At 42.0% G+C, this 18278-nt stretch overlaps 3 protein-coding genes across 3 annotated transcripts; 2 read left to right on the top strand and 1 right to left on the bottom strand. All coding sequences in view use genetic code 11, as the record gives it.

Moving 5' to 3' along the window:
- Window positions 1-2908: 2908 nt before the first annotated feature.
- On the top strand, window positions 2909-3968 carry EGR_05105 (putative ribosome biogenesis protein RLP24; the record flags this gene model as incomplete). The annotated part of the gene is made up of 5 exons (XM_024494354.1): window positions 2909-2989; window positions 3022-3208; window positions 3244-3390; window positions 3426-3573; window positions 3869-3968. The coding sequence occupies 5 exons, from the start codon at window positions 2909-2911 to the stop codon at window positions 3966-3968; spliced, it is 663 nt and encodes a 220-aa protein (XP_024351303.1).
- A 797-nt stretch (window positions 3969-4765) lies between these two features.
- EGR_05104 (RWD domain-containing protein 4A) lies at window positions 4766-5925 on the bottom strand (the record flags this gene model as incomplete). Its single annotated transcript, XM_024494353.1, has 4 exons — window positions 4766-4927; window positions 4963-5265; window positions 5306-5383; window positions 5902-5925. 4 exons carry the CDS (start codon window positions 5923-5925, stop codon window positions 4766-4768), a joined length of 567 nt encoding a protein of 188 aa, XP_024351302.1.
- A 1272-nt stretch (window positions 5926-7197) lies between these two features.
- Window positions 7198-17605, top strand: EGR_05103 (Ubiquitin thioesterase zranb1-A; the record flags this gene model as incomplete). Its single annotated transcript, XM_024494352.1, has 8 exons — window positions 7198-8119; window positions 8194-8321; window positions 9794-9986; window positions 11030-11155; window positions 14033-14406; window positions 16249-16480; window positions 16948-17056; window positions 17389-17605. 8 exons carry the CDS (start codon window positions 7198-7200, stop codon window positions 17603-17605), a joined length of 2301 nt encoding a protein of 766 aa, XP_024351301.1.
- Window positions 17606-18278: the final 673 nt, after the last annotated feature.

Genomic DNA, 18278 nt, shown 5'->3' with positions numbered 1-18278 from the left:
GGACTGACCAGGGGCGTGAATTGGCAGCGAATTTAGCTAGGCCTCTCGCAGTTGAACTGGGAGAGGCTCCCAAAGCCAAAAATCTTATTATCAGACCCTGCAGTCCGGACTTTCTCCGTTAGTCAGTTGTAACTCATATTTCAGTGTGCCTTGAGGCCTCACTTATCCATTAATTCTCTTGTGCAATATAGGAGAACTGAATTTTTCTTAGATATGGATGGACGGATAGTTCGGTGCATCAAAATCGTTTTAATTTGAATGGCCCTTGTATTTATTTTGGCAGCTTGAAAGTTAGGGAATACAGACATGTCAAACACCTTCATACCGGCAGTGCATTGAACTTTTTATGTCCAGAAAAGTAAGTAATAATAGGCGTTGGTTTGATATTTGCTGACAAGCAAACTTAATTGCGCCTCTACTTGGTCTGCGCCGGTAGTCCCTTTGCTTGGCAGTATGGCCGAAAAGGGAACTCTTCTCCATTGGAAAGACGAGATGTTTAGTTAAAACCCACGGTTGGTGCCATAGTGGACAATCCGATAGAACATCATCCATTCTTTTTTCAGCGTTGGTGGTATTCAAAAGCACTACATTATTGTTTTCTGTCAAATTTGGCATCAGTTCTTGGTAAAAGTTTCAACTTTACCAAACCCATAGTTTAGATTTCCGGTAGATCCAAATGGCCTTATCATTACTACAGGTCACAAAACGTTAACCTTTATAAGGTTGCAAGTCGTCATTTGCACTCATCAAATCCGTTTATCCCTTACAGATGAAAAATGAGGTAGGCTAGATGGCATGGTAGATGGCCGCAAATTCATAAATTCTGCTAATGTATCAAAACTTTTGCATTCCGGTGGAGTATGCCAACCACAGTAATTATTTTAACAGTTTTTAACAGGAAAATATACCGCTGGACCTCTTACACGAAAAGTGGAAAACGGTGCACCACTTTATTCCGCCATAGCTCACTAGATTTGTAGCTATATTTTCCATATGAGGGGCTATTTTCTAAATGTCGTATTCTTTTTCCACCAAAAAATGAGCACTTTTCGTGACAAGGTTAAATAAGAGCAGTTGAAAAAACACGACTTGTCAAAAAACCTTGCCAAATCCATTGCTTACTAGCCAGTTGCAAAAGACAAGGCGAATAAAATCTTTGCGCTCTACACGATGTAAGGTTTTGGGCATTCGGTTCGTGCCTCCATATAAAGTCTTCCCCAGAGGCCGTTAAATTCTGCCTTCTCTTTCGGGAAAATTGCTACACTTTGAGAAAAGTTAGAACGAGAAATTTCGGCGGCACCTAAAATCAACGAGCTCTACAAATACTTTCACTTTATCATTTTACTAGCAGTGGGAACCCAAGAAATACCTCGAAAATAAGCCATTAATCGGATTGTATGGCTTACTTCGAAATCATGCAATAGTAGTTGCAAAATTTATTGCAATTAAAGCACCTCGACGGACACCCAATATGCCTTTCAACAAATAATGCTGTGATAAGAGATAGTGAATACCTACGCTTAGTTCACATAGAAGGAAGCCTAGGTGGGATTATGCGAGGTAGTTGGCGACACAGATGATGAAACCACTAGCGCTTTTATCAACAAGTCCCACATTTTTAACAAGGAACTACCTTACTGAGATTAAATTATAGAATGCAGAAGGAAAGTGTTTTCGAATAAATACACCAAATCCTTGCTTTTGACCTAATTACTGCAGCAAGCAATAACAGCTTGGCACAACGCTTTTAGCTTGAAAACCATTAATTGTAAATCTAAAATTTATATCAGTATTAACATGAAATTATCTATGCATGAAACTCATTAGTCCGAAGGCAAGGTACCGGGTATCCATTCAAAAGGTTTGTTAACCATTAACGTGGATTCCCAAAACGTTGCCACTAAGAGCTATCTAGATAGGATATGCACACCATCATCTTTTAAAGATAGAGCAGCATGAGCGGTAAAGCTATTGGCTTACATAAAAGCAAAGGCAGAAAATTACTTCATTTCAAGGATTTACCTGCATGTAAACAAAATTGTCTATGTCGCACTTTAGCCACACCCGTAGCTATGTGGTGCTGTGAGTGCTTGTTTAACCCTGCGTTCAACTGTGCGGATAATTAAGTTCAGCACATTTTGCATCCGCTCAGGAGTATAGTATATGTATCACGCCGGTGATCTCAGTTTTCTGTACTTCAGCAATACCCATTTCTCCACACCAGCGTCAGGTAGGACTGGAGGGTGGTACAGCTCCCTAATCCTTTTATACGCTAACAATAAACTATTTCTCATACTAGTAGGCCAAATTGTGCTCTTATAAGTCTATCAAAGAGTAGTTGAGGTTTAAAGACGCTGTTTGAAATTTAATAATTGGCAGTATTTACAACTGCTCTTTCTTGCAGGAGCCAAAAGTTTAAAACAAACAAATTGCTATTTGTATACGGAAACAAGGATAAATGGAAAGTTTTTTGCATTTGCCACCAAAATATTCAGATTTGTTTATAAGGAAACCTCGGGAAGATATTGCGTACCACTTGAAGTTGATGTCATAGAAATGAAGCACTTTTGAAAAATAAAGCAAGCTGCAGGTTAAATAGTTAGACTTGTCTGCCCAAATAAATAGAGTAAGCTGTCACTGTAAGCTGGTCAAGCGTAAAGACGGCCTTAAATGAACGATGACTAATTTGTTGCTCGTTTTCTGCCAGTAATGGCACTAATTCAGTTTGTAATACGTAGTCTAGTAATTCTGTGGGGCCTTTTATTTATATACCTGATCAGCTAACCCAAATTTATTTATCTTTTACGGGCTTATGTTTGAATGAATCCTCCAACCCAAGTTATGATTGGCTAATCCTCCCTCTAACGGTGCGCTCCTAGCCAGAGTTGGACCGTGTTAGTTTTACAACATGCGTATCTATCGCTGTTGGTTCTGTTCTAGTCCCATTTATCCGGGTCATGGAATAATGTTTGTTCGAAACGACTGCAAAGTAATGTTTAGAAGTTGTATAGACGCTTTTAGGAGTTTCGATTCTGCCGCGGCAAATGCCACAAGGCTTTTAAGAGAAAGAGAGCACCACGAAAGACAAAGTGGACTAAAACCTATAGAAAATTTGCCAAAAAGGACCTTAGCGATGACTTTGCTCAGACTTTTGAAAGGAAGAGGAATGTCATTCAGAAGTATAGTCGCGAGAATTTAGTTACAACATGTATGTTGATATTCAAAAGAAGAACTTATTCCTAGTAAATGCAATAAAAACTATTAGTCATATCAAAGAAAAGCGTGAAAAGCTGTTTCTTACTAAAAGGCTCAAGAAAGGTATCGAATTACGCAAGAAAGAGGATGTCAAATTGGTCGAAACGCAAATGCACCTTATTAGAGCCCCCAATGGTGAGTTGATTCTAATTAAGCTTACCCTGCTTCAGCAAGGGAATCTGAAACAGCTGAGAGTAAGCAGGAAGACTCTGTCGAGCAGATGGACATCGAGATGGAAGATATGGAAAACAAAATGGAGAGGGAATCGCTCCCATCCACTTCCAAACGTGTGGTTAGGAGGAGATTGCTGGTCAAAAAGTAACATTGTCCATTTCTTGTACAGATATCTTCCCAGTGTCGTGTTTTTCTTTCTGCTGTATAAAGCCCTACCTAGTTTATTCTTTCGCTGCATAAGGTCGGTCACTGGAACTGCGGCTCCTTTCCCCTTACTACGTAGAAGAAATCCCCTTAACATTTTTAGGCCTGATTACTCATTGTTGCTATAAAACAGCTCAGCTTGTTAGAAATAGCGCCCACGTTCTTGACTAATTCTCTGCATAAATTTGGGTCTCTATTGAGGGCTTTCATCCCACCCACCACTAGCTCTACGCAGTTGGACTCGCCTCAGTGACGGTGTTGATTCCTTCCATGGGCCCCTCACAATGTACAGGTTGAACTTGGTGGTGCCCTTTACTCCGCCCACGCAAGATTAAGCATTTGAAGAGTTGGCATGTTTACTTCTGCTTGCATCATTGGGAGACTAATGGGCGACTGGCTCCATGGGGATTTCGTCGATTCGCACCTCTAGCTGGCATGATCGAATTCTTCCAAACATAAACCCCTCCGTGTCCTACACTCTTGTACCCAGCCAATCTTTACCGTATTTTGGTAAGACATCCAGCTTTAGGTGTCGATGAATGTCCACTAGTTTGACCTATGGCTGCCGTGTCGCTGGTAAACGACTTTGATTTCCTAGTTGATTATTTTTGTCTCATAGCATTCGTTTCCGTCATTTATGAGGAAGCATCCACCTGCGAGGTGCTACACTTACCGACTTTTCGATAATCAGTAATGGAAGTGAAGATTCACAAAACCGATTTGTCTTCGAAGCAGGATCCGCACGTAAATTGCAAATTCCCGAGAGAGCTCTGCGTGCCTAGCGAGAGCCGTTAAGAGCATGGTAGACCATGTCGTTGGTGAATGATTATCTTTCTGTACGGAGGACAGGCCAATTATATCGTGAACACGTTTTCGTCGGTACAAGTCCAGGACTCGGTTTGATAATGGCTTTGTGAAACATTGGGCCTAGTTTTCTAGCCATTGACTATCAGAAATAGAAATATGTTCTTGGGGATGCTTAAACACGTACTTTAAAGGTGTCGCGCTCGAATTTATCCTACTCTGGTTTCTGATCATCTGCATCTATTTTTGCATACTCGGAGGTACCCCTACTCAGAAAATTACTCAAAGCGTCAATGAAAGCACAGAGCATTTATGAAAACAACCAGATTTAAGCCGTAGGATTTGCCTGAGTACCAGTCTGCCTCAGGTGTTTGATAACGTCAACCCAATTCCATCCTCTCGGCAAATTTCCTGTCTCGTCCAATCGACTCAACTGCTTCCTTTTCTGTGCCTTCGTCAGAACCTCCTTCTCCACTGTTGCCCTCTTGACCTAATAAAGGCATCGGAAGTTAACTCCCAACCAACCATCGCTTCCTCCGTCTCTGCCTGCTTTATACTTGAATCAGTATTACGTTTTTTGAACTCCTTTAACTGCTTTGCGTACTCCTCTATGTTGTCTCGCAAATGTTCGATAAGAGTGAATGTCAGAGGTTCTCCGCTATTCTCCAATGCCAGTTCATTCAGCTCCTTGATGATGGAATCTCTCATGGATTGGGGAACGTGATGATTACAAAACTCGTCCAAATCCACGACTGGGGGAGTGAAAGGGTAGCCTTTGGGCCATGTGATGTTGACGACAAAAGATCCAAGAGTGCCAGGAGTGCCTAGCTGCGTTTGGTGATTCGTAGAAGGTTGGGATTACGATTACCCTAAACTGGATTTTGTAGTCGTCTGAGATACTCAACTCATCAAGAGTGTAGATTGACTCGAGAACGGCTTTTTCCTCCTAAAATAATGACAAGTTGTGATAGTCACATAGTAGATATTCCCGCTAAAATTAGAACTGAGGAGGTCACCAAAACCATTTTCCGATGGTTCATCAATGATAGCAATAATAATGATAAGAGTGGGATGTATCATATGGGGTTTGTACATTTTAGGGTACTGAAAGAAATCATTGAATTAGAACTTAATGACTTGGTGGTTGAGTAGAAATGTTCATTTGACACATCCAGTAGGAGTAAGCATTTGAGTGCTAAAAACTGCCAAGAGCCATACAAAGTTTCCAGTCTGTAAATAGCCCGCTTCCTTTTCCAAAAATACTATGGATAATCTTTGCTTAGAACAGGAAAAAAATACACAGGATGGGGTCTCACTTGCAAGGGGAACATGAAGTAATGGCGCTATAGGCTAAACCAACAGAAAATATATCTTGTGGGAAGAGGAAACACAGTCACATGCCATACACTAGGCGCTAACTCGTAGAAAACCAAAACTGTAAATATAGAGGGGTGAAAAACGCACCGCCCGGGGACTAGGTAGATCCATACTAACAATAAGTGATAGCTCCAAGGTGACACCCAAAGGCAATTAGCTATTATTTGGACTATGACTTGTGTTATAATTGACAACAAATTTTCTAAAAAGCCCTACAGAGTAGATAAACACCAATAGTAAATGATTAACTTAATGCAGCTGCAGGGAAAAGTATGCTCAAACATAGCAACTCAAATGCAGTGTTAAACAAAATATAGGTAAAGATGTATATGGGGATAATGAAGAATGCTCATGATAATCCCCAACAGGATAAAAGGAAACAGGTTGCTAGGTACAGTTACCGCAATACTTAAAATGTTTGGTACTATTTTAAGAGTGAGGAGGCGGGCATACGAGTTGAACTTCCTGACTGAGGCGTCATCGCGCTGCAGCCCAGAGAGTGGTTCTGTGTCCACACCCCCTGAACTTGTACTTGCTTCAGCCAATTACTTATCCTAATAAACCTGTCGAAGTCAAATCAACCTGGGTGTTCTAAGACTGTGGGGGAGGAGGAGGTCTACGAGCCTCGTCCTGCAGTTATGGTGCGTAGTTAAGGCTCAAAATAATCTTAACAGACATTTGAAGTAAAATAGAGGAATATCTAGCGGTGCATTATAATGTCCTTCGAGTTAGGGCTAAACGGAAGGAATAAGGAGGAATACAGACATTTTGCACAAAATTCCCCATTCCTTAGAAATCACTGGCAAGTAATATCGCATCGCAAAGGTTATATTTTCTGAATATTCTTATAACTTAATTGTATCCTATGTTGATAAATTTGCAGGCCAAATATATCATAGTTCATAGTTTAAACCGACTCCCTTATGAGGCTTGGGCAGCGCGTTTTCACTTAGTCGAGGTTGGTTTTCTGCTTTGTGCAGTCGTTCGCTCTAGTCTCCCCTTGGAATCCTTCGTAAGTTTTGTGCGGAACTTTTGTATTTCATAAGTGATGTGACTATTTTTTGTTTTCTTCCTGGGTCGTTGCATCATTTTACAATCTTCACTTTATTGAGCGAAGTACCTTCCATAATTTGAGTTAAACTGTAAACAATATCAGCTCCTGCCTTATGCCCCCGCGCGTAAACATCTTCACATTCTCTGTAAGGGTTAGTGTGAAGTTGATCAGCTGTTTGCTGCATGACATGCATTGGGATATTCGACAGGAACTGAATTTTACCGTTTCGCTTTCTTCCACACAGTATTCCAGTAATACCTACATAAGAATAGGTATACATGGAATTTGTGATATTTTGGCACTTGTCGATCTTTTGGCAGAAATATAAAATGGCCGAGGATGCTAGAAAATGGGCGTGTCCCCGCTGCACTTTCGAGAATTGGCCACGTTCCCTACGTTGCACTCTCTGTGACGCCCCACGGCAGACCTTATACCATCCAGTGGAGAACAAGTCACCTTGCATTGATACGAGCAACTCCAAGTTGTTCAGCGGGGGTTGGTCTTGCCCCACTTGCACCTATGACAACTGGGCCGCATCCGGCCGTTGTACTCAATGCGGCACCACTTCACCCCTTGCCTCCACCTCAAAGCAGCCCTCTACTGACTACTTACCTTCTTCTCCATCCCTCACGTCATTGGGTGTCGTTAAGTGGATCTGTCCTTCATGCACTTATGAAAATTGGCCGAAATCCAAGCGCTGTGTCATGTGTAGATCCTCTCCTCCACCATCATCTCTTGCCTCCTCTAGCAGCTGTACTATCACTTCCACCATCGACTGGATTTCTGCATGCAAGGCCGTCATCACGGGTGATTCTGATGTTCTTAAAAAGTTTATTCTCACTGCCGGATCTCTGTCTCCTCTCTCCTCTCGCCAACTCACCCCACAGGACTGTCAGATGCTGGAACAGTGGTCAAGTGGCGAGAGTAATGTCCTCAAACCTGGCCTTTCGCTACTTGACTTAGCGAGATTCTATAATCGGACCGAGTGGGTCAGTAGTCTTTCGGCCCTTTATCCGACAAGCTCTCTGACAAGGCCAGGTGCCAAGCGTTCGGTCTGCCAGTCAAGCGCTTGTGCAGCAAAGGAGTTGCGGCGACTCTTGGACTCATGTGTGCGTCAACGGAGGGGGTCATTTCGCTGCTCCTACCTTATTGAATTCGGTACCTTTTATCTCCCCTCAGAGATCAGAGATTTGCCCTGCTCATCACGGGAGGTGATGTTAAAAGAGCTCTGTGATACTGAGGTTCAAAATGGTTAGTTTTCTGCTTCATTAGACGGAATTCGTGATTGTATCCTTCATTTATTCTCCTCTTTTTCGTGTCCTCAGAACTGGAGGTTCGAAGCCAAGTGATCAATTGGTGGGTCGTTGAGGGACAACAAAATCAGCCTACCAGTCGACTTCTAGCCCTATGGAATCGAACTGACGGTGATTGCTTGCTGGATAGCCTTATGCAGGTATTTAAGTAGTTTTTAGGAGATCCAATATGTGGTGCTTTTGTAGGAGTTTCTCGTATTCGTGTCACACCTCGATTTCATAAAGTTTGAGGACTCTGTAATTGTAGGGCAAGATATAACTGCATTATTACATTGCCTTTGAGTTGATACCGTTGTGCTAAGGTCAGATTTTTCCGACTTGATTGATGTCACAGTTATGAAGAATGTTGTCACCCGACTACCTTTCAACCTAAATTTATTTGCAGTATGGAAAGATTGTAATGTAAGCAAAAGATTGCTGCTGAGTTCAGTTGCTTAGTTATCCGGCTGACATACGTTGGGGCTATGATGAACCAAGGAAAAGTATAGTTAGTTTACATAGAACTTTTCTTGTAGCCTCTTCAGCTGTTATTCATTTTATGAATCAGTTCAGGGCTCCCCTTACTTTTCTGACTGTGGATGTATCTGATTCGGCAGCCAGAACGCATTGAATCCACCATACTTGCACAGCTATTTCCGAACTTTCCAATCTACTCATAGGCAACTCCATGAGATAGAGAATATGACACTCATACCAGCCTCGTTCTTGGCGGTGGATTTGTGACTCTAGCACACCAACTTACAGTACTCAGTGTAGGCCAGTGCTAAAATGCGAAAGCAGCCTGTTTGCCAGACAGGATTATTTATAAAACTCATTTGAAATAGATCAATTATTAATTCTTCTGTCTTGACTGTTTCCAAAGAAAAAGTGAAGTGTGAAAACGTTTTGAACATCATTCAAATGCATGAAAAAGTTGACTTCTGCATAAGAGTAACTCAACCCTTGATATTTTCCCGACTACTCTGTGGTGAAAGCTTTCCACAATTGGCTTATGGAAGCAGTGAAACTTGCTTTTTACTGTTATTCACTATTGTATCATTGAATCTTATCAAAATCAATTACATGAAGTGTTGCTCATTCATATTTCATAATGTTTAGCAGATTCTTACCATAATCTTTTGCTTTGGCTTAATGCAAGATAACCAGATGAACGCTTTTACGAAGCTGTTAAATGTAATTGTTTTACTCGTTTGTATCACCTAGTTATACGATGTTTGTAGATCCACAACGGGTTTCACATTTATTTTCATTAGGGTGTACAATCTTCTGACGTTCATTTGTCATGTTTGGATTATTTGGGTCCTAACTTATCCATCACTGGAATCTTAATTATTGAAACTCGGAACACTGCTAGGTGTGCGTGATGCAGCTGGCATTCCAAGTCTAAGGCATCAGGCGAGATATCTTGTGGTTGAGACGGGCACGAACCTAACACGTGAGAACTATGCTGCTTCGCTTTGAGGCTGCACTTTGTGAAACCGCGTTTTAATCGATGGTATTCCGTCGTCATCATTCCCTTCTGCAGTCAGCGAACGTGGTTTTCATCCCGTTATCACACCCACACCTACACACATAAATGAGTCCACTGACTTAGTTCCTCTTTTTCGAATAGGCCTGCTGGGGAGTGTTCGACCAGCAGAGTACCTTGCGTCATGCGTTGACCGAGAGCATAAGAGCTTGCGAGGGGCAGTTCTACCGAATCTGGCGTGAACACGAAGTCCATCAGGCCGCTAGCCAATATCAACCGGATGAAGAGCAACTCCTTCGAGATTGGCATTCTGCTTTGACCGCAGCCAGTCTAACCCGTAGGCCCCTTTCCCTTAAAGAGGGAGTTGCTTTCTATTGGTTGATTGACAGTTGAGTCGAAGGGTAGGGCCAAATTCGGGAATCATAGCTGTAATGATTGCTGAAGGTTTTGCAGTCAATAAAGGGGTCGTACGATCGTACTAGGTGCGTTGGTTATTTGCGAAAACAATTAAATCAAAAGGTAATGTACTGATATAGAATTCCTTGCAGGTAGCATTTAAAGACCGCAGAAATATGGTAGTCCCCCCCAAATGAAAGATAGTTATTGGTACCGTAGGCATATTCATGAGTGATCCTCTCAACGAAATTCTAAACGTAACATTAAAAGGGGTTGGTATCGGAAGACCTAGAAGGCCAAATGTTGGGGTTTACACGACCACAAAATGACCACTTATTCCCTCCTATCTAGACCATATAGCGACACCGCTAGGTGTTCAAAACGTCCGCTGTTACTGCCTCTCAGGAGAATCGAGGACCATGGAGTAATGTTTTAGTTTTCTTATTCTAATCCACTTCGTTTTTCATTAAACATGCTAAGTGGTAGCTCGGGTGAGGAAATCTGAGCGTCACAGTTGTGAGCCAAATAGTAACTGCCCCTCTTTTCGTTATAAATGTCTTTGTGGACAGCACGTCTTGTGGTTGAATTTGAAGCATTAACCTAATCAATTAGCCAAGAGCCCTGGTATTGATGCTCTTTATCTGCTGTGCGAACTCAATGTTTCTATTAGTCAAGAGGTCGACAGCTCTTTTGTGCTCCGTGTCAGATTTGGAGCCTCAATTTTGGGGCTGAAAAAGTCTGTGATTTCTTAGGAATAAGTCGTTTTGCATTGGTAAACGCGTTGTACGCGATTTTTTTGTGCTATTTCACCACCATATAGTGCGTGTGGGTGCTTTTTTTTTGAAAAACGAAAGCCTCTTACGCCAATGCATCTCATGTTCGTGTATGTGAACTTTATAAGGTTATTTGATGGTGTCCTTGTTGTATTCTGCTGTCCGTGATAAGAGTTGTTTCATGGGGCAGTTGATTTCTTTCTTCTACTAGGTTCACCTCTGGAGCAAATTCACATCTTCGTCCTTGCGCACGTCCTCCGTAGGCCAATCATCGTATATGGTGTCAAGTACATCCACAACTACCGCGACGAACCAATCGGACTGGCAAACTTTGAAGGTCAGTAGTTGGTGTGGTCTGGATGGAGGAAGGTGTATTAACACCTGACAAGCTTTACCCCCAAAAAGACACCTGCTTGTGGTTGATTTGACATTCACATCGTTAACAGAGCATAGGGAGCCGAAATACTAGGGGAAGGTCAGAGTAAACATGCATTAGCATGGGTGGAAATATCGCATGATGTGTGGTTTAAAAGGAAGTGGCCTTATTTTTCAGCATACAGAATGACTGGCAGGTTAGAGGTATATGCGGCGTGAGCAGGGTAACGGATGCTATCTAGCAGAGAGATGAAAGTTTGCAATCGCCCTAATTGGGAACATGCGTTTTTCTGTAAAAATAAAAATGAATTCTTCCCTTTAGATGTCGACTATAATTTCTTTTACTTCCAGCTGCACTAGTTTCACTTGATCTTGTCTTTTGGGTGTGGCTTTTGGTTGTTTTTCGCTGCCCAACTTTCTGTCCACCTACACTACACCTACTGTGATAAGAAAAGCAGCGTCTATCCCTGTCATACGTAAACTTTTGTCCAGCATATAGCGTGTTGAGCTTCATGCTCAATAATAGTTTGAGGCAGTTGTTCATTCCTTTATTTTCTAATAGTAAAAGAAGACAACACGGATGTCAGTAAATCCAAACATACAACACCCTGTTTTAAAGTGCCACGACTGGAAAAGTATGCAGCTTGGTTTTAAATATCTGATTGAGAGAATTATGTAGTTGCCTCTTCTTTCATCGCTCGTCCGAATCTTGTTGCTTGCATATATGAGGATCATATAAGACAAACCGGGACTCTTAATTTAATAGGCATTCCATAAGATGGCAATTTATCATGCTGGTACTACACGCAGTGGAAACTGTCGTATCGGGGGCCGACGCTCATGTCGTGGTCCACTCCATACATCCTTGTTGGCTAGAGCGTAAAGCTCCCAGGTATCTAACCGTACAAAAAAATTCGGACACAGTAAGGTAATGGGATGTTCAGTAGCTCAGCAGTACAAACGTCACGAGGACGACCGCGTCTGTTTTTATTTGACAGTTTCAGTTGTGATAGCTGAATGAACAGTAAACATAGCACATCCATCCGCGATTACTTATAACTTGAAAAATTTGGGCTATGCTGGGTGTCTTTTTGTGTCGAAGTTACTTTTAGGAACAAAGCCTATTTAGAAGCTGGAGTAAGCATATCCATGTAAAGGGAACTCATTTTCCACTTCTAGGAAGAAGTTGTTTAGCTAAAAGTTCCCTTTACTTTTGAACCTTCCATAAGCATGGCTATAACAAACCCATTTATACAAATGTATCCCTTTTCGTCGTTCTCTCAAAAATTTTCGCGTTAATCTTACTTGTGCAGGGCACGAAGTATGCGTGACATTATGTATTCCACGTGACCTAAGAGTGCTGTCGTGCTGCGTGGCTTTCTTGTTCCTTCTTGGTGTCTGATGGACAATATCCTTTTGCTGAGCTACACCATTAACAATATCTTCACGCTTCATTTGTAAGGAAAATGTGAAGTAACAGTTCCCATTAGCTCTCGATATCGTAGCCACGCACCTGCTGAGTGCCTGTTTTCCCGAAGGTCGTTTGTCGTTGGATGGTTTTTTTGAACCGATCTGTAGAGCTCTGGACAATCTATGGGTTCGTAGTTCTTCGTTTGCGAAACTAAAACCAATCATTTTTCAAGTATATCCCACTTAATGTAGTGGTTATATGTTACTGACTATTTCTAATTTTGAAAGACCGTTAAACATTTTTGCTTTTGTTTATGACGTTTTGATGGATCAGTTTTGTAATTTTTTATAAGTCTCTTGGAATGTTGATGCGTACAGCTCGAATATTAAAAACTCAGGCAGACTCCCCAAACTACTGTATTATTTCTTATGTTTATTGGTTAGTTTTCTGTTTGTTATGCGTCGATAGCATGTCTACTGCGTCTGCAACCTCCTGTTTTATGTTGGCTCAAAGCTGGTGGCGTTTTCTTGACGTAGTACTTGCCTGTTTTCTTTCCTCAAGAATGTGATTGTGCTTTGCTTTACGACGTGTACGCTGTTTTGTAGAACCAAATCACATGACCTTATGCAACTCTGTTGTGTTTAGAGCCTTCCCTCCGCTTTGCCATCTGGCAAGTTTTCCGTGTTTTAAAGTCTTTTGAGATTCCTGGAAAGTAGGGGACTGAGAAACAAATACGTTGTTGCAATGATATAGGTCGCTCTTCAGTTAAAATGAGACCCATTTTTATAAGTCGATTTCCGCCTGATACTTATTCAAGCACCCATGTAACGAATGAATAAATAGCCTTTTCCAAACTCAGATCGAATTGAGAGGATAGTGCACTTGTCCGTTTGGCTGAATGGAATGGAGTTAATTTTTAAGAATCAAGGTCATCACTAGGAATGATTCTGACGTACCAATTGTCATAATAAAAGTCACATTGAAATCTCCCAGGCGGGATTGCCTTTGGCTTATCGTCACTTGGTCAAAAACTCCTGGTTATTGGATAGTGAAATATCAAGACCGACGACAAACAACTTTTCTTGTCGATTTTTGCCAGTTTTTAGATTTATTTTCGTTGACTGCTACTTTGCTTTATAAAATTTTTTAATTGTCGAATTTTACTATTTTGAATTTGTGTTTGACTGCTGCTTGATAGAATAATCTACATTATTTGTTGTTGTTCAGACTACTATCTATCCATTACGGGTTCATAAATATCAATTCTATGTCCAATTGGGATGCTCCTACTTTTCACTGTTCCTGTGCCCCATAAAGATCTTCATTCTGACTATCAGCATGTTTGAATAATCGGTTGATGGATAAGTGCAAAATGGGGGTAAACTGTACTTCTCACAGTCGATTATGGTTTTCCCCTTTGCTGTTCAGGGGTTTATCTTCCACTGCTCTGGGAGTCCACCTTCTGCTCCCGCGATCCTGTAATCCTCGGCTATACACGAGGTCACTTCACCGCCCTCGTTCCTATCGAGCCACCTCGCAATCCTGCTTCACCCGCATCTACCTCCTCCTCCTTATCCTCTGATGGCTCCTCTGTCACCCCCGCCTCAACCGTTACATCTACCGCTTCTTCCTCTGCAGCTGCCGCTGTTTCAAAATCGGAGGGGGAGATGGAGGATTGCGCTTCAGCTGAGCGGTGCGATCCGCTCCACCTTCCCGCTGTCTCTGAATGCTCGATCTATCTGCCCCTTTTTGATCGACACGGTACTCCGCTGCCGATCCCCTTCGCCTCAAAAAGTGCTGTGGTAGGCTTTGCGCTTTTTCCATCATCGATGTTGTCACCTTTTTATCAGATGGCTTTTCTTATTGTAAATGCCTCATTCACTTCTTCGTGTTCCTTCCAATGAGTTCACTACTCTCTTCACCTTTCATTCCCATAAGTACTGTAGTTAGTCATTGTTAATCTCGTCCTTCTGGTGGTTCCTCCCCAGGCTCTGTCAACTTCGCATTCTTAATACTACTCTTATTCCATCCGAAAGGCGCCAAATCATCGATTAGATATTACTTTTTTTCACTTGAGTCACCCATAGTACGATTTTCAATCTGCCCCTTTTTATTTTCCATTTATGCAGCTTAATGGGCTTCTCGTCTTTCTCCTCCACCTTCATATTCTTGCTAATCTTGTGGTTCCATCCAATAAATCTGCGAAAAGGTGATAGTGCAGTTTTCCCTTTTCTATCTTTCTGCCAAAGTGATGCTCATTCATTCACATACGCTGTTGTGCGTTGCTGTTTCTGTGCATCGCTACCTCCTTTATGACATCGCGGTCATATCAGGCGAACGTCAGCCCTGCTACATAATAAGCGACAGGGTTGGTCGGATCGAGCACACCTCAATGCTGTCCATTTATAAGGGTTGCCTATTTTCTGCAGTAATTCTTGTATAAACTATCGAAACACTTGCTCAAAATGGAATACCTTCGCAGTTTGTACGGAATCGCCGAATCCCACTGCTGATTTTGTCATAACTTTAGGTCAATGCGATGTCTTGTGTTGGTTTTTATTTCATTTCATTAAAATTGTAAAATGTGTTGAAAAAACGTCCATTGACCAAAATGTTTGGGATTTTTAGTCATTTTTTCCTAGGTTTGAAACTTGAAGCTTCGTATGAACATGAAAAAAGACTCTTCCCAAAACTACCGTTAAATTGATGCCTGATGTTGATTTGGAAAAGCCAACTTGAATTGCGATGATTCACATTAGTCCTAGAATTTTTTTGAGGCCTATCTTAAAATCGCTTGCTAAATCAAGGTTTGTAATGGCGGAAAATGTTGTTTCTCATTTTATCCTTAGAGGAAATCCTCTTTCACGATTGTAAGCCACCTTTAAGGAGGAAAACAATTCACAGGATCATTCTAGGTGGCAACTCCTTCAAAGGGAATGGCATGTCCTTTCGTCGTCTTTCATAGATTTGATGTATTCGTGCTAGAGCTCAAAATGGAGACAAGGTAGATTTGGATGGTGGCTAGTTTATCCATTTTGGCACTTTACTTTCACCACATATATATTTTAATCATAGAATCCATAGTAAAAAGGCGAATTCACATTTCATAAAGCTTTTCTGATCATTCGCAAAATGAAATTTTGGCCGATGTTTGCTCACCTTCATTCGGCCTCCTACCACATTCCAGTTTGTCTAAAAAGTCGTATCATGGAACCGACTGTCAGAAGTAGATTAATTGGATCAGATATTGGCGTCGAAGCTGGGTTTTTATTTGGTATGTGGAGCCTTCGGTAGGGGTGCAGAGTAAATATCTGTTGTGAGGTACTGCTTAAAAATTGTAAGTGGACTTCGTGTTTATTCCATTATCGCGCATTTCAAAACACAAGCTCTCGCCAAATTGTCGTGGATTTTGGAAAGGCGGTTGTCGTGTTTGATGACATGTTTATGAGACGTGATGTCATGAAAGAAAGATCTAAAAATGTGCGCAAGATGATAATGTGAGCCCTATGAAGGAGATGCCCATGTCTAGAGACTCACAGAGTACTTGAGCCTGCTTCTCGTCAGGCGGGTGGGTAGCACCTCTACGTTCACTGAATGCCTTGCTAAGAGGAGACGGTGAATTGAACTACCACTTCCCTTTGCAGGCCCCAAGCGATACCCAACTCCTTCGTGATCGGCTGGAGACGATGTCGACCCGTCGGGGTCTGCTCCTGGCTCGTCTGTGTCTGCCAACAAGGAGACACTGCTTAGTAGAGGACATCGTGAGGGACTGGCTTCTCGTTTATCGCAGGATGGCTGCAACCACTCCCACGCCTTCTCCTGCTTCTGCTAACGCGACTGATGCCAGTGGGAGTAACGGCGTGGGGGTCTATGGTGGTAGACATCCCTTTGATTAACTCGGGGAGTACTCGTCCCTCCCCTTCCTTGGCTGTGACGTCACAATCACTCACCAGCATACTCATTCTGTGCCTATTTTGCAAGAGAAAGTATCAGATTTCACTGTACAACCATTTTAGTTTGACCGGATACCTATGAGCATATTATTTACATTTTGTATTAGAAGGACAAATGCATTCTGCCATTTGATGTCTGGCCTTGTGCTGTGGTTGAATGCTAGGGTTTGTACTGGAGTGCTCCACCGAAGTGATGGCGAAAGCTAACACCGCTTAATCTTATTTCTCAGATTGGTGCGGACCTGGTGCATACCTCTTTGTTTGACATCAAAGAATCATCGTTTTGTGAATCGAATCCGTGCAGATGCTGGCGAAAACATCGAACCGTCTAGGCTCTAAAAGTGAAACTTCAATTAAGCGACTTGTTTACACACTTCTGCTGCACTTTAGGACGAGCAGAAATGAATGTGTCTCGACAGGCAGCACTCGAGGCGTCTGCAGTGGTGTTTAACGCGACATCTTTAACTTCAGCCATCCTCCTGCTTTCGAGGAAATGGAAGTGATCGGTCGAAAAGGAAGTGTTTCATTTGCCTAGTTCTTCTCTTTCTTGCATGCACGTAGATGATCCAACAAGATTGCATCTTTTCAGGTGTCAATGGTGAATTCTGGCCGACTGCATGATTTGTCGATTTGGACGATTTGTTGCGTGTAATTTTGGAATTCCAGTTTTTTGTGTTCTGATCGTCAGAGCACTACTAGAAAGTGTACACTAACATTAAGTCACCTGAATCATTCATGCCACATTGTGTGAAAGGAAAAAGCGAGCTTGATTCATAAGTTGACGTAATTAATCTGACTTCTTCGAAACAAACCTTCATTTGTCCTGCCTAGATTGCAAACTCGAGACCGCCAGGCCGCAGAAGACAGAATTGTCCCCGATCAGTTGCTCATGCGCGGCATCTTCAGCGTGGGTTCTCACTTTTCAGAGACTCAATTTCAGGTTTTATCCATCTTCACTTTTGAAGACACAACCACATGTCTGGTGTGGTGTGATTTGGGGCTGCTGCGTTCATGTGCCCTCCATCGAACTCGCCGATCCGATTGTTAGACAACCCCACTTTTGTATCTAGCACTCTCACCGATGTTGATGCATTCACGTAAGGTAGTTCAATTTTTTCTATCACAATACATTCCCTCCACTCACATCGTCGTAGTTGATGAACTAAGGATGAAAATGAATAACTATTGCTCCATTACCAACCACTGGAACACCGGAAGTTTCTATGATGCTCTATTCACAGATATCAGGCTAACTTGACTTAGATCACCTTTCAATAACAATTTTCACGGGAATATTTTGTTTGTCCGGTGATGGAGAGAGTTTTGTGCCTAGAAATATATTAACCGCGGATCTCACAGGACTAGATGACTCGTCAAGGTGGAGTGTTACTTGGGCATGTGTCAAAAATGAAATCCTCCCAAAGCCTTAACTCCGCAGAGCATATGTCGAAGTCATCTAGTACCATGTTTGTGAATAGAATCTAGAGAAAGCTGACCCGGGTTTCAGCACGACCTCAGATGTAAAACTTTCACCCATTTATCTTGTGTGAATTTGTGCTTTTGTGTTCCACCTGCCGGCAGTTCAGCCCCATGTACACCTTTTTTTGACTCACGCGATGTTAGGGACAATAGTTCATTGCAAATTGTAAACAATCCTTCAAAAACTGAAATGAAAGCATATTTTGAATACTTTCAGGCGTTCAGAAGTATGACTAAATGAG

Source organism: Echinococcus granulosus, assembly GCF_000524195.1.
Source record: "Echinococcus granulosus chromosome Unknown EG_S00035, whole genome shotgun sequence".
In the NCBI taxonomy this organism is placed as follows: Eukaryota; Metazoa; Platyhelminthes; class Cestoda; order Cyclophyllidea; family Taeniidae; genus Echinococcus; species Echinococcus granulosus.
Note: the sequence above shows the minus strand (reverse complement) of the source record. Positions and strands in the feature narration are given on the sequence as shown.